At 35.3% G+C, this 14,786-nt stretch overlaps 1 protein-coding gene across 4 annotated transcripts in view; it reads left to right on the top strand.

The window, feature by feature from the left end:
- ADGRA1 (adhesion G protein-coupled receptor A1) overlaps positions 1 to 14,786 on the top strand; it is a 241,001-nt gene that overhangs the window by 199,938 nt on the left and 26,277 nt on the right. For all 4 annotated transcript variants that reach the window (XM_015867228.2, XM_015867230.2, XM_015867231.2 and 1 more), the window contains 3 exons: positions 213 to 340; positions 1,233 to 1,356; positions 9,456 to 9,601. In XM_015867228.2, the coding sequence (XP_015722714.1) occupies positions 213 to 340; positions 1,233 to 1,356; positions 9,456 to 9,601 (398 nt within the window). The remainder of the gene's footprint in view (positions 1 to 212; positions 341 to 1,232; positions 1,357 to 9,455; positions 9,602 to 14,786) is intronic.

Below are 14,786 nucleotides of genomic sequence, written 5' to 3'. Positions count from 1 at the left end.
AAGGTTAATTTTTGTCTTGGAGAGTGTATGCAGATAAGGAAGGAACAGTCTAATGTCATTGTAAATTCATGAACTGTGTCTGCATAAAAAGTTCATCATCTTATTTTCCTGCTCTAGAAAAGAAGCAGCTAGAAATGACAGGACATATTGAAATGAAGTCTCGGAGTTTCACACATGCCTAACAATGTTAAATCATTTTGTTTTCTCCATAGGATTTTAAGACAGTGCTGTCTTTTCCCCAGTACCCAGGGGAGTTTCTGCACCCTGTGGTATATGCATGTACTGCAGTTATGTTGTTGTGCCTGTTTGCTTCCATTATCACCTACATTGTCCATCACAGGTAAGAATTCCATTTTAAAGTGCTTATGTTAGAATGATCACAGCTATGCTGAGGTACTGCAGTTTTTCTAGCCCACACTGTAAGGAAAAATGATCTGAATTGCTGCTGGATGGTAGTACGTGATTTAGACAAGAGAAGTCACAAAGAAAAAAAAAAAAAAAAAAAAAAAAAAGGTTGCTTCAACCTTTACCAAGGTGTATCTTTCCTGAGATGTATGTATAAATGTCTGAATACTTAAGGTTTCTAACTTGACAATTCCATATAAAGCCACATGCACTGTCAAATTGTTGTCTGATGCATTGTGGTCAAACAGCTGTAGTGAGGGTGCTGGGGTCTGAGAGACATTTCATTGAAATATTTGGCAACTGTCATTGGTTAAAAGAAACTTTGACTTTTAAGTCTTCTTGATTTTAAAAAACTTTTGTGTTTTACTTTATATAAAAGATTTATAGAAATGCCATTTTAACTACATTATTCTGTTAAAGACCATTAGCAATTTAAAAGAATAGGAATGTATTGTACTGTAGAAGCTGCTAAATATTAATTAAGTGAACTTAATGCAATGACTTCTGATCTTCAGCTACCATTTAATCCTTTAGAGATGTCTTGTTAAAGTTCTGCATATCTGAAGCTATGCAATAAGCCTTTTGCTTTTATCACTCTTCTTTAGATGTTTGATTTGATGGAGGAACCTTTAAGCCAGTAGAAACATTTTTACATCCTCCATTACTGACCTCAGTGCTGTATAAATCAGACAATTCTAATGGCATATTGCTGAATAAGTATTCAATCAGCATATTTAATTCTATCACATTAATCATTTTTCCAAAGTATAATTTTCATAATAGGTATGCTTTCTTTTTTTTCATCTTTAAATGTTATTTTTCAACAGTACAATCCGAATAAGTAGAAAAGGATGGCACATGCTTCTCAACTTTTGTTTCCATACTGCTCTTACCTTTGCTGTTTTTGCTGGTGGAATCAATCGCATTAAATACCCAATTATATGTCAAGCTGTAAGTATCTACCTTAGTAATTATTACTAAAAGAAAGAAAATTTGAAACCATCTTTTAACATAATATTGATAATCCTTTTTCTTTTCATACACTGTTTATGAATCTTAAGATCCTCAGAGTAAGTCATTATTGAGCAATTTGACTGAGGTTGGCCCTTGATGTTTCCTAAATAGCCCAGAGTTTATAGTACAATTACGTCTTGTAGTTACAGCTCAAGCTAAGGTGATAAAACACAGTACACTTGTGATTTATATACCTCTGTTGGCAGGGTTGGATTATTTTATATCCCTTGACCTGTCCTTTCCAGAGGTGTAGTGTCATGAGATGCATAGAATGGGCATGACTTTGGTTGCTATGAACATAGGGACAGAGTCTATGTAGCATGTGATAAGAGTTATTTCAGTTATCCTGCATAAAGCCTGGTGAGAGCTTGTTGCAGTTTTGTTTTGTTTTTATTATTTCTTCCGTTTTGGTTTTGTAGACCTGTTCCAGATCTCATGAATGCTGTTGGTTTGCAGCTGCAGTAAAGCACTTTGTTAAGCCAGAATTCTCCTAGGTTTTTTGCCTGTTACTAGTCCAGTTCTGATTGGTTTGAATTGGGTGTAAAAGTAAGATTCGCCAGACAGCAGCAGCGATGGCCCCCCATACTCTGCTACAATCTCTCTTTGCTCTCTTTTTCTCACCTGATGGCAATGCCCTGTGGCTTGGGAAGGATTTCAGCAGAAACATCTGTGATAGCAATAATCTTCACTAAATGTTAACTGAGATGGATATATTTGCCATTCCTTAAATGGCCTATATTTCTGCTACCTGAGTTTTTTTAAAAAAATTAGCATATGTATATTCTCCTTCTTTTATGCATGGAGGAACTGACTCTGCCTACTGCTGTCACAATATTTCCACATAATTAAAACCAGAATAATGTTATGGAGTTTGAGCCTTCAGAAAATAAATTTTTTGCCCCGTAATAAACCTTCCCTGACATCAGTGGCTTAATTTGCTTTTGTTAGCTAAAATGAATTATTCTCTTGGATTGGGAGAATGTTCATGCTTGGAATTTCAAAATAAATATACTTATTTTTGCTTTATAATATTCATGTAATTAATGAAAATCATAGCATTAATCACCTAAGCACTCGAGCCATTTCTCAGCACGGTTACTGAAAAAAGCAGCATGTAAATTGCCGTTCTGTATTTGTGTGTAAAAAATCTTCTTACAATTTTTTGCTATTTCAAGTGAGCACTTGATTGAGATATAAAGTTCAAAACTGAATAGTTACAAGGGATAATAAACAGCAGGCCTACTTGGAATATCTTTCTTGGAATTGTTCCTGTTTAAGAAGAGAACATAACTAGTCTTTAGACAGATACACAAACCTGCTTCATATGCTTGTATGAGTTATTACTCTGATACTGGCAGCAAAAGATGACCTATTTATACAGGAAGTTAGGAGAAAGCGTGGAAGACTAAAAAAAAGGAGCTGTTTTACTCCAGCTTCTGTTTCTTTGCACTATGAAATGTATCTTTTCTAAAATTAATTTTTAAAAATTGATTATATTCTATTAAATTAGGCAACATATAACTTACAGTAAGTATTTAAACCTATTGGTTTTCATGTTAACATTGATTTAATTAAACCCAAGAATTTCTATTAAAAACAAAAAAAAAAATTGTTGAACTGGTTAAAGAGTTATTACTCTAGTTTTTAGTGAGATTCTTGGGAAACCTCTTATGTATACTTATGCGTAACCATCAGTAAACAGTACCTGAAAATGTGCAAGCACATTTTATTTGCAAAATATACACGTAAACATTACATAGTTTTCACTTATGTGACACAGTTGTCTGTGAAATTATTCTGAGAAAAATATCTCACAGTCTGGTAAATTGTGTTGTAATTAATCTGTAAATCCTATCAAATTGAAATATCATTTACCATAATCTTTATCTGCAGTTTGAAAGTGAGGGTAGCACATTATTTTGTAGGGCAGCCATGGTCATGTCATGTCACATGACCATCTGTTGTTACAATCATTGTCTGGTTATTTACTTTGCAGGTTGCATGGAAACAATAAGTATAGCAATAACAATGAATAAATGATTGAGATAAATGAGTTATTAATAATAGGTTATGAGTAATACATAAACTACAGGATTATCTTCATAAAATTTGTTATCAGTGACAGCTGTTTAGTGCTATACTGTTGGGCCAGAGCTGCTCAGAAACTTGCATGCTAATATTAACTGAATGGATCCCTTTACATATTCTTTCTAGACTGCTTCATAAAGTTTTCAAATTTGTATGACATCTACCAATCAAACAGATGCTGTCAGAGTTTAAGATATGGGAAAGATACAAGACACACTATTTTGGGGTTCATGGTAGAAACTGCATGATGGAATTAAGTAGGGCTAAATGATGCAACAAATAATCTAAGAAAAGACTGCAGACCTTTTCTTACCTGCTGACATCAGTTTTGTCAAATTTCTGTTGGTCTCAGTGTCTGTCTTCACCTGTGCTAACCCTGTCTTCACCTGTGGCTTAACCTTCAGGGTGCCAAAGAAGTAGGGAGATAAGATCTGCCAATGGTTTCCTGAAAAGCTAATCTTTTTGAACATTTCACGTAGTTTGCATACACAGTGACGGGATGCATGGTGCCCCTTTTCTTCTGCCTATTGAATATAGCAATTCCTAAATCAGTCAAACCAATGAAAGGTATATCTACCTAGTTGCTATGGGTTTGTGTGTACTTCAAGTCTAACTTTCTGTCTCTTTCTTTTTCTTCACTTCTTGAAAAAAGCTGATGTAAGACTGTTAAGAATATATTTGTGAAAATACCATTCTATTCTACTGTATTTTTATTTTTAGCAGGACTAAAATATTACTTATAACACATTTATGATATCATCAGTTTTGCTATAACACAGGTATCTTTCTATCTGTTACATTTCAAAACACAGCTCCATCCTGCTGTAGTGTAATTTCCGCTTTTGGTTTCCTGAGTGCATCAGGGAAGATTCCAAGTGCAAGCATTCTCTTTCATAAATGCTATAAAGTGGTGTGAAAGCCACTAAACTTCTACTTTTCTTGTTGTAATGATCCTTAATATTTTCATTAAAACTTCACCACAACGTCCTTGTCCAAGTGAAATAATTGACTAAGTTGTTGGTTGTTTTTTTTTCCTTCCAAATTAACAACAAAGGATGATTCCAAAGTAACTTCAATTGGTCACCTTCTCCCTCTAAATATTGTGGCCCAAGCTTGTTTTAAGCAGAAGGAATTAATACTATGGTAATGGATCCATTTTCTCTCATGACTGTATGGAAGAATCTTTGCATCTCCTCGAAGTCAAATAAACTGAACTATCTGGAATCTAAAATCTGAAACTTACTTTTAAATCTGCTCACTTCTTGTATGTTTGCTATGTAGTCTTTACAAATGTTTTATAAAGAAAACTGAGTGTCAGTCCAAAAGAGCAGTAAAGAAACAATCAGATTTCCTGTGTGAATTAGGTTATATCTACAAACCATTTGAGATTATGCATGAACTTGACTCTGAGTGTCAGAGAGTGATGGCAGTTGACACAGAGTCCAGATCTTTGAGATTATGCCAAAATCATTCAAGTAAGGCAAAGGTCGTGTTAGGAACAGAATAATGAGATGATTCAGAGACAGTACTCCAGACAGAAAGGTGCTTGAGCCAGCCAGTGGATGATGTAGTCATCCATTTGCATCTTCCAGGGCTAGGCTCTCAGAAAATGTTCATTCAAAGAGTCGAAGGACACTATTCCTTTCCTGTTCAGAATGAGATGACAGGAACACAACTGTAGCTGGATCACTCCCTGTGGTGTGGAAGGTATTAGTTCTGTACCCTCAGTCTGAAGGATTTCAGTTTCATGGCCTCTGTTTTCCTGTAGAGCATTTATAGCCATGAGGCTGTGGCTGCAAGGGATTGAAATGATCGATCCCACTCCATGTGTTAAAGCATGAAGAACAGATTTAGAGGCACAAGGCACAAGACTCATATTATTTTATATATTATTTTATATTTTTCATCCTTGTGTCCACGCAGGAGGTAACATGGTCATTCAATGACCTACTAATTTAACAGGATTTGAATCCTGTAAACTAAGGAGAACCTGGAGCTAATAGCTACACTTTGTGTGGGAGGCTGGGATACAAAAATATATCTTTGAAGGAGGAGAAAGGCAGTAGTTATTTATACTCTAGTTAGTTTGGTTCTTTTGTTGTTGCTGTTTTGTAAATGATGGATGTAAAATTAATGAACTGTGATGAACTTTGCCAGGGCATCTTAATATATACAGAAGAATGCTATTTACAAACTTTTGATAGGTCTTTGGTGTGGCTCTGCTTAGCTTTGCTGCAAGAGGAACCACACTAGTCATGTGTGCAAATAGGACTGTCAGTGGCTAGAAACTTTACCAACAGCAACTTTGCACGCTGTAGACTTAAATACGCATGCTGAAAATTCTACTTCTTGGTCTTTTCCTGATGAGACCTACTTCATTTCTGGGTCTCAACTCCTTGCTGTAAATTTTCTACCTCTGAATAGAGCAGGGGTTTCTTCTACTGCTAAGTTTTAAAAGAAATATAATGTAAAAAATAGAGGGAAACAGAAATTGTGTGCTGGTTAAATCTGCTAAAGAGAGCTTTTTGCGCCAAGATTTTTTGCATAACTGTGTATACTGATCACTACTACAGTAACTGCATCCTGTGGGACTTGTTTTTTTTTTTATAAAACAGTGAGATTTATTGAAGGAGCACATACAGGCAGCACCTTCTTACTGTAGAGAACTGTGGTCTTCTATTTGGTAGGTTGATGCTTATTCCCAAATATGAGTTCTGAGGATAGAGTCCAAGGAAACACACATTTTCAGCATAATAGCTGCAGCTATTTAACAGTGTTAGGTGCAGTGCTTACTTTAATATATATGTCCTGACAGTTCTTTCTATATCGTATGAATATTATGATGTCAACATTATGATATCAATCATAACTGTTTGTTTCACCAGGAGAATGTAGCTCTTCCCACAAAAATATATGTGAAATATATATGATGTGGTGAAGGTAAGCTCCATGTTTACTGAAAATAGGATCACAGAATCATAGAACATCCCAAAGTGAAAGGGACTCATAAGTATCAGGTGTAACTCCTGGCTCCACACACCACCTCTCAAAATCAGACCATATGTCTGAAAGCACTATCCAAATGCTTCCTTAATTCCTGCAGTTCAGTTCCATGAACACTGATCTGGAGAGCCTGTTCCATGCCCACCACACTCTGGTGCAGAACCTTATCCAAATACCCAGCCTAACCATCCGCTCACACATCTCCATGCTGCAACCAGAAAGTAAAGCTCAGCGATGCCTCTCCAGTCCCTGTGAGAAGCTATAAACAGCCGTGAGGCTTCACCTCAGCCTGCTCTGCTCTGGGCTGAACAAACCAAGGTGCTTCAGCTGCACCTCACACATCTTGCCCTCTAGATCCTGCACCATCTTAGTTATTCTCCTTTGGATGCTCTCTAATAGTTTTATGTCTCTCTTACATTGTGTCACCCAAAACTGCACATGGTATTTGAGATGTGGTCACACCGTGGCAGAGCAGGACAATTCCTTCCCTCACCCATCCAGCAGTGCTGGGTCTGCTGCGCCCCAGGGTATGGTTGGCCTTTTAGGCTGCCAGGGTACACTGCTGACTCACATTCAAGCTTTGTATAGGCATAAATTCAAGTTATACACAGATAAACTTATACCCTGACTTTTAGTGCATAATCCAAAGGGTTATATTTGCTAAATGAGATTTTATTGAACGGAAACGACTTTGTCCTGTTCCCTTTCTTTTATGTCTTGTTTTCCCCTTTTGTGTCCTAAGCCATTACCTCTTGTACTCATAGTGTAGCTCTGAGCAGTCTGAAGGAGCAGCTAAGTGCTAGAATGTGAGAAACGGATCTCCATGACATGAATGCCAGTGTGGAGATATGGGGAAGGAAAAGGCAGAAAGCAGAGCACCACTTTGAAACTGAATTTTTGAGGTGAAGTGTGACAAGCATTTAATTTTAAAAGATTATTAGTGGATGGGTAAGAAAAAAATCTATTTTGGAAAGCTGGAAAGTAAGAAAATCATCTCCATAAAGAGAAAAAAATTCTTTTCCTTTGGGTTTTAGTATAGAATCTCAGTGCCCCCTTGCAAATTCCACATTCTGGTTGTGTCCTCCTGCATGTTTTGTCTCCTGTTGTCACCACTGTTCTGCAAATCCATCAGTCATCAGGAGGTACTGTAGTATCAGGATATATCCTCTGCCTTAAGGAAGAAATGCAAATGGAAATGTTTATTTTGAGACAAAAGGATACTACTGGAAAGATAGTACAGAAGATTTCTGTCTCTTCCATGTTGCTTGAGTTGTCCGTGTATCAGGAGGAATTAAGTTATTGAAAAATAGACATATGGAGAAAGGTCATGTGACTAATGTGTGATATAGCAATATTTTCCATTCAGTTCAGTAGTCTCTTGACAATTTCAACAAAATTGTTTGATTGTGTTATTTCTAGGAATTTCATTCACTCAAGCAACTGATCATTTGTGACTATTTGTGACTATATGGACATATGTACTGTCTTAATTTCATGTGTTGATACCTGTTCACACAAAACTCATCCCAGCTATTCATCTTCTTATCAAATCTTTGGCATAATGTATAGAATAATTGCAGAATATATAGTAGAATTGTTATGCTTAAATGAGAAAGAGGTTATGAACCAAGTCACTAGTATTTTTCCAGTTCTTTCTTCTGGTTCCTACCTTTCCCTTCTCCTCTCTCTTTTCTACCTCCTGTCTTACTCTTTCATTCCCCCCAGCCTATGGTCATATTCATTATGTCCCTGCTGAAATGCTGCAAGCTGCACATGAGCTAAGTTTGGGCAGCACTAGCCACTGAGCTGGCAATGTCTTCCAGCTGATGGTACAAAGTTGTCTCATTCTCTTATTTCTGCTTCTTTTACCTCAAGCGACAACAGCTACAAAGGCTTTATGCTCTCTTGTCTAATGTTCCAGACAAGTTCCAGAGAAAATTACAAGGATTTTTTGATGATACTATTTGCTGTTATATTCAAGTTTATGCTGCATTATGAAATATAAACAAAATTAATGTGCTTTTTTCTTTACTGATGAATTATTTTGTTGAGCAAAAGTGAACACTGATTCAAATAAATCATTATAATAGATTTGTGTTAACTTTATTTAGCAATTTTCCGTATTCTTTAAACATTTATGTGGTCTCCAATTATAGCAATATTTTATTTGTCACTGCAAAATGTCAGGTTATTGCTTCAAAGGTAACCTCATTTTATATAATCAGATGGAAACTTAGCTGATGAAATAAAGCATTGCAGATTGGATAAAATTCCAATTACTGTTTCTATAATAATGAATAATAATTACTAACATAACATTTTAGTATTTAGGAGTGATTGTGTTTTATTTTACTTTAAATGATAAACAAACCATTGTCTAAGAGACACCGTGGTAATAACACTATGAAGAATCTGAGAGCTTGCTTAAAAATATCTAAAAACAGCTGCTTATTACAAGAAGTCAATGCGGGCTGTATGCATGTGAGATTGAACTACAACAGGATATTGCTAAATATATTGATGAAAAATTATAGAACATAAAAGCAAACAATAATGGCATCCTTTCAAATTTTTTTCAGCTTTTTTTGTCATGATAGGCTAACAAAGTTTTCAACACAAGCCAAATATTGCATCACTTTAAATCCAGGTGTAAAAGCTGTCATTAATCAGGTTCTTTACAAATGTCTTAAACATCTTGGTTTCCTAACATACCATCTGGTATCACAGATATTATCTATGATAGATAAGTAGCAGATTCCATCTGCTTTCTTAAAGTGTTTTTATTCTGTGGTTAGAAAGAACCAGAGAGAAAGGGAAAAAAAATGATGCAATTACAAATTCAATTAAAAAGAAATCTGCTTGCTTGTACAATTGTAGTAAGATTCTTAAAGTCCTGTTTTACTGATCCACTTATTATTGACCTGTTTAACTGTCCACTATTTTAGGTTGGCATAGTACTGCATTATTCTACACTATCTACGATGTTATGGATTGGAGTAACAGCAAGGAATATTTACAAGCAAGTAACAAAAAAAACTCAGTCATGCCAAAACGGAGACCAGCCTTCCTATCCAAAACAACCACTGCTCAGGTATGGAATATTATCTATTATATTTTTTCTACATATTTATAAAAATTATGAACTTTTAACACTTTTATTTCTGCATACTTTATTTTTACAGCCTGTAAATAGAATCCATAAAGAATTAAGTCTCTTTGGAGTATATAAAGATATGAAAATTTATTATGTGCTAATAGTTAACTCTACTCAGGAGATGAGATATACATTACTGGTATTTGCTATGTTCAGGTGCTTCTATCAATTAAAGTGTTCCTGTTGCTTTCCTATGGGTTAAAAAAACAAAACAAACAAATAAAAAACCCTGTCTTTCTTCTGGGTTAAGGCATTACTTAACCATCAAAAGCAACTCTATAATGACCTTTTCTTTACTTTTATCCTTTTTGCTATAAATCTTGCTCACACTTACATTGATTGCCTAGTAACCTGATAGTAACCTTCCTCATTCCGCAATAGAGATCTAATTCTATTACCGAAGAGACTGAAAGTCTGGACTCTCTGTCAGCTTTCTAGATACAGTAGGCTAACTAACATGTCTCTGATAGTGTGCCAGATGTAATGCAGTGTCATGAACTTAAGATTAACTGCTTCCATCGTAGAATAAGGATTTTAGCTTTCTGCCCAGCTTGACAGAAAAATTATCAGCCTACCCTAAAAAAAAAAAAAAAAGCTACCAAGATGTAGAATTTCCTACAAAATACATGAGAAGAGAGATTTGTTTATCATAAAGATAGGTGTTGGCTCAAATTATTCTGTGTCCCTGCATAGATTTTGAATGAAAACTGAGACAGAGTGAAACCTCCAGACAAGAGTTTATCCCATTTGTCTTGGATGTTGGTGTGACAGTTAGCTTATGGAGATGTCTCTTTTCTTCCATCTAATGGAAAAAGTAGTCAATTTAGATTAAAAACCACAATTTTATGTACTGAAAGATCAGAAGTATTAGTTATACTCTTTTTTGCTTTGCTGGAAAATCCCTGTTAGCATACACTTTTAAAGACATTCTAGCTGCTTTATCTTCAACACAAAATGTTTATTAAGTGATCCTTATAATGGTTGTGTGAGGTTGTCAAAACTTGTTAAAAATCGGTGAGAATATGAATAGGGATTTGATGCCCAGACTCCATTGAGGGAAATCTATATTAACATTGATTAGTTCCCTGATCTTTAAAACACATTCTTTCTGGGGAAGAAATTATGTAAAGTTCACATGATTTTTTTGCAGTCAAGAGAAGAGTCATATTGAATATATTAGATTTGTTAGGTAAAAGCAAAAGGAAACACTTTCACTGAGAGTGTCTGACTTTGCTAATCCATGATTTACTATACCATTCTTTGCAGATGAGAATTTCACACTTCCAGTTACTAGCTCATGGCAAAATGAATAATTGCCAATTTTCACATTCTGCAGTGTGGCTATTAAGGTAGAAAATTGTTTCGCATTACATAGATCCAGCATAGTGAGTATTCTTCAAATTCAAATCTTGTTCAAGCTGGAAAACAGCAGGCAATCAGGTTATGGTAAGGATTACTCTAATTAGAATCCTTGTTGCACCAGTCACATCGAGGTTCTCAGCCAATGAAAATAAATAGTAGCTACTTTAAGTTTAGTAATAGAGATGATAAGCCTACTTCTCACTGTAAAAAACATGCGTATAATTATTTAATAGCTAATGATGCCACAGTTATTTTTCCCACTCTGGGCACCATATGTCCTAGAGACACATCCAGTGGTATATGTAATAGGATTTCATAATGGTTATTACTAGCTTCAAAATAATAAGGATCAGTTTCACTTCATGTAGAAAATGGGCATAGAATGTGTACAATTAAAAATTGCTTTAAGCAAGAAAAAGACAAACTAAATAATTGGTAATTGTTGTTCTTCTAGAGGTATAATGATAATTTTTATGATCATTTCAACTTTACTGATTTCAATAAAATCAAAATCATATTTTGTCAGTTTAATAATATTTCCGTAAGATCAGTATTAGAGGCTTGTATTTGAGTGTGCTCATATGTAAGAAACGTTTTAAATGGATTATCTTTGTACTTATAATCTGATGACATCCTTGATACTAAGTGCACCTCAGGTACATAAGACTGATAACAGCGTAGTTGGTCTGGGTCTAGGATTCGAGGAGGTGGATGTTGATTTCTTTCTTCATTAGCATCAATAGTTATCAAAACAATATTTATTTTATTCAAATGGAGATCAAGTTAAGTTCTTTTTTCTGTCAGGACCTTCAGTGCTAGGAAGTATATTGTGCAGATTGCAAGACACTTTTAAGGAAAAGGTGGCCTGTTCGTATCTGTAGACCTAGTTTGGCTTGTAGTTGGTTTTGTTTAACATAAAATCACAAATGTGTTTGCCAAGAGCTGCACTTTGCTACTCTGTCTCAGCCTTTTCTGGTAATGAATGTACATGATAGACTGGGTTTCTGATTCATGCTTGTTTTCCTATTCCTTGTGTATGCATTTGCTATATGAAACAGGGTATTTTTTGTGAGTCATGGAGGCAACTGTCAAAAATCAGTTCATAAATCTGTGATATGATGTTTACCAGGAAATGATAGAAGTGCTCATACTACATTTTTTCAAGAACCTTGATCCACTCTAAAAACTAGCTGAAATACTGAAAATACCGAGATATCCAAAATATGAAGGAAACCTTTTTGCAGAAAAAGACATTTGTTTGCAACAATTTATTTGGTTTCTGTGCCATCCAATTTGCTTATTCATTTTCTGAAGTAAGGCGAATGGCTTACAGTTGATTTTCTCCTGTTAGTTTTACTTGAGCTGCAGCAGGATGTATCCTATTATGTAAAACAGTGATTCCCTATTAGTTTTCCCTGTTTCAAGATACAGAGATGAAACATGAAATCTTTTTATAGTGTAATTTTACTGAAACTTGTTCTCCATGGATATAAAATTTAGAATATTGCCTCTTTTAGTGTATTAATCATGTATTATATGATGCATCATCTACATTACACATGATACATTATATGCATTTCATTATATATTTCACAGGATATTTGATATATATTATGCATTAGTTATCGACTTAAAATTCTCAGGGCCTACCACTTAGTCTGAAATCAGCTGCAACAGTTCTGTCATTTTTCATTAAATGTTTCTGGATGCTAATGAGGTGGATCAAATTAATGCAGTATTGAATTTTGTGTATTTAAATGCTGAACCCTAGCACTTCAGCACATAATGGAATTACTTCCTGCAAAACATACTCTCTGGATATTCTTAATAGAAATATGTAATTCTGTCTGTTCATCCTCTGCAGACATTTGTGAAACCTGGTACTGTTTGGCTTCTGACTCATCTGAAGTCAGATTTTGCCAGCAAAGAAAAGGGCAGATGAGATTCAGCTGTTATTTGTGGTGTACGGAACTTCTCACCAGCCCAAGCTGAGGCACAGATACCATTCATTTTTGTAGCTGATGCATGCATATATTTTTCATCTAATGCCTTGTGCACATACAGCTTAGAAATACAGACCAGGTAGAAAATGTCTCTTAACAGTTCTATCAACATCATGCCTTCCCAGAAAGAGAACAAAATTAGTCTATCATAAAAAAACACTGAGTACAATTGCATTATCAACATAACAAATAAGAAATAAATAAGCTGCCAGCTGATGTTATGGAGACAGATAATTAAGTTACCTTTAATTTCATGTTTGTGTACAAATGTCTCCTGTTTCCCTCCACCCTTTTTATTCAAAGAACATCTTGCAAGTTAACTATTAGAGCAAACTTAGATTAGAAGACTTAGACAAACTTAGATTAGTCCAGTGTCACATATCTGCCATGAAAAAAAAACCACACCACCACTTGATGTGAATAAAGAAGGCTGCAGAATCCACTGCAAGACAGATAACAAGTTATGTCACTATTGCTGCTAAATTGCTTGTTGTGAAATGTATCTTGATACACTTTTTGAAAGGTTCTTACTAAAGCGGTGGGGCTTAGACGAAAAGTACCTCTTTCAGAACCTTTGAAAATTTGTAAATCTACCAGTAGTAGCAATTTACGAATGGGTTATAAGTCCTTTATTTTGAGCTCAAAATTCAAGGCTCAGTTTTATGACTATTAAAAAACAACATACAGACTTTGAAATGTCTTAATGCTGTATAAAGAAACTGTCCTTTAACTAGCACAGAAGACCTAGAAATAGTAGGTGATAACTCAAATGGTTGGCTGAACTGTAATGTCTGGTAATGGATGAATACATATATACATACGTGTGATTTTCTGCTGTTCTTTATGAGCTTATGTATGGGCAAGTTATGTACATCATCTGTACAGTTAGAGAGTACTGAGTAATGTCTTGGAAATAGAAACGGAGTCTTCCCTGTGGGTGATGTTCATGGTGTAGCAATGACTAGGAGCCTACAACTTGATCACATGCATGTGAAAGGGGTATAGTAATGCTCCATTTGCATCCTCCCTCTCCCTCCTACAAACATGTCAACAGCTCTTCACAATCACTCCCTGGCTCATTATCTCAGCTACCAAAACACTAATCAGTAGTATCTAACTAAACAATAGCTAAGAATCTTTGTCTGTGACATTGAATTACGTGATGTTCTTTCACTGCAAAAAGGGAAAAGCTTACACGTACAGGAAAATCATTTTTGATTTGTGCAAATGAATCTTGTGATGAACCTCTTGTCTCTGAAAGGAGATTTTACAGATTGTTGCATGATATTACAGGCATAATGACATCTGCTTGGCTCCTGACAAGCCTGCTTTTCTCAGGTTGAGTACTAAGATGCTTGGTCTGGATTCTGACAAGCTAGAGCAAGCTCATGGGCCTGAATGGATCTACTGTAGTGCACTGCCACATTTGCCTGACTGTGACTCCCAAAAGCCTGGCTGGAAGTGACTTCCATCACTATTTGATAATATGGCAGTTTTTACTGAGTAAGTCACCAAGAGAGAAGATCTTGTTCCTTAATTTGTGCTGCATGCTGCAATACTCAGTACATCATTGAAAATTGGCATGTGATGTTTTGGCACAGTAAAAGAGGTTATGGTACACAGATTCCAGTAATCAAGATTTAATACATATTATATTTAGTCATTTACCAGACAGAATTTCTGTAATACAGATAACTGGTGATTTCTAATATTCCAAAGGTTGCAAATGTCTTCAGCAAGTAATCTTTGTTACTCTG

This window comes from Coturnix japonica, chromosome 6 (assembly GCF_001577835.2).
Source record: "Coturnix japonica isolate 7356 chromosome 6, Coturnix japonica 2.1, whole genome shotgun sequence".
NCBI classification, from domain to species: domain Eukaryota; kingdom Metazoa; phylum Chordata; class Aves; order Galliformes; family Phasianidae; genus Coturnix; species Coturnix japonica.
Note: the sequence above shows the minus strand (reverse complement) of the source record. Positions and strands in the feature narration are given on the sequence as shown.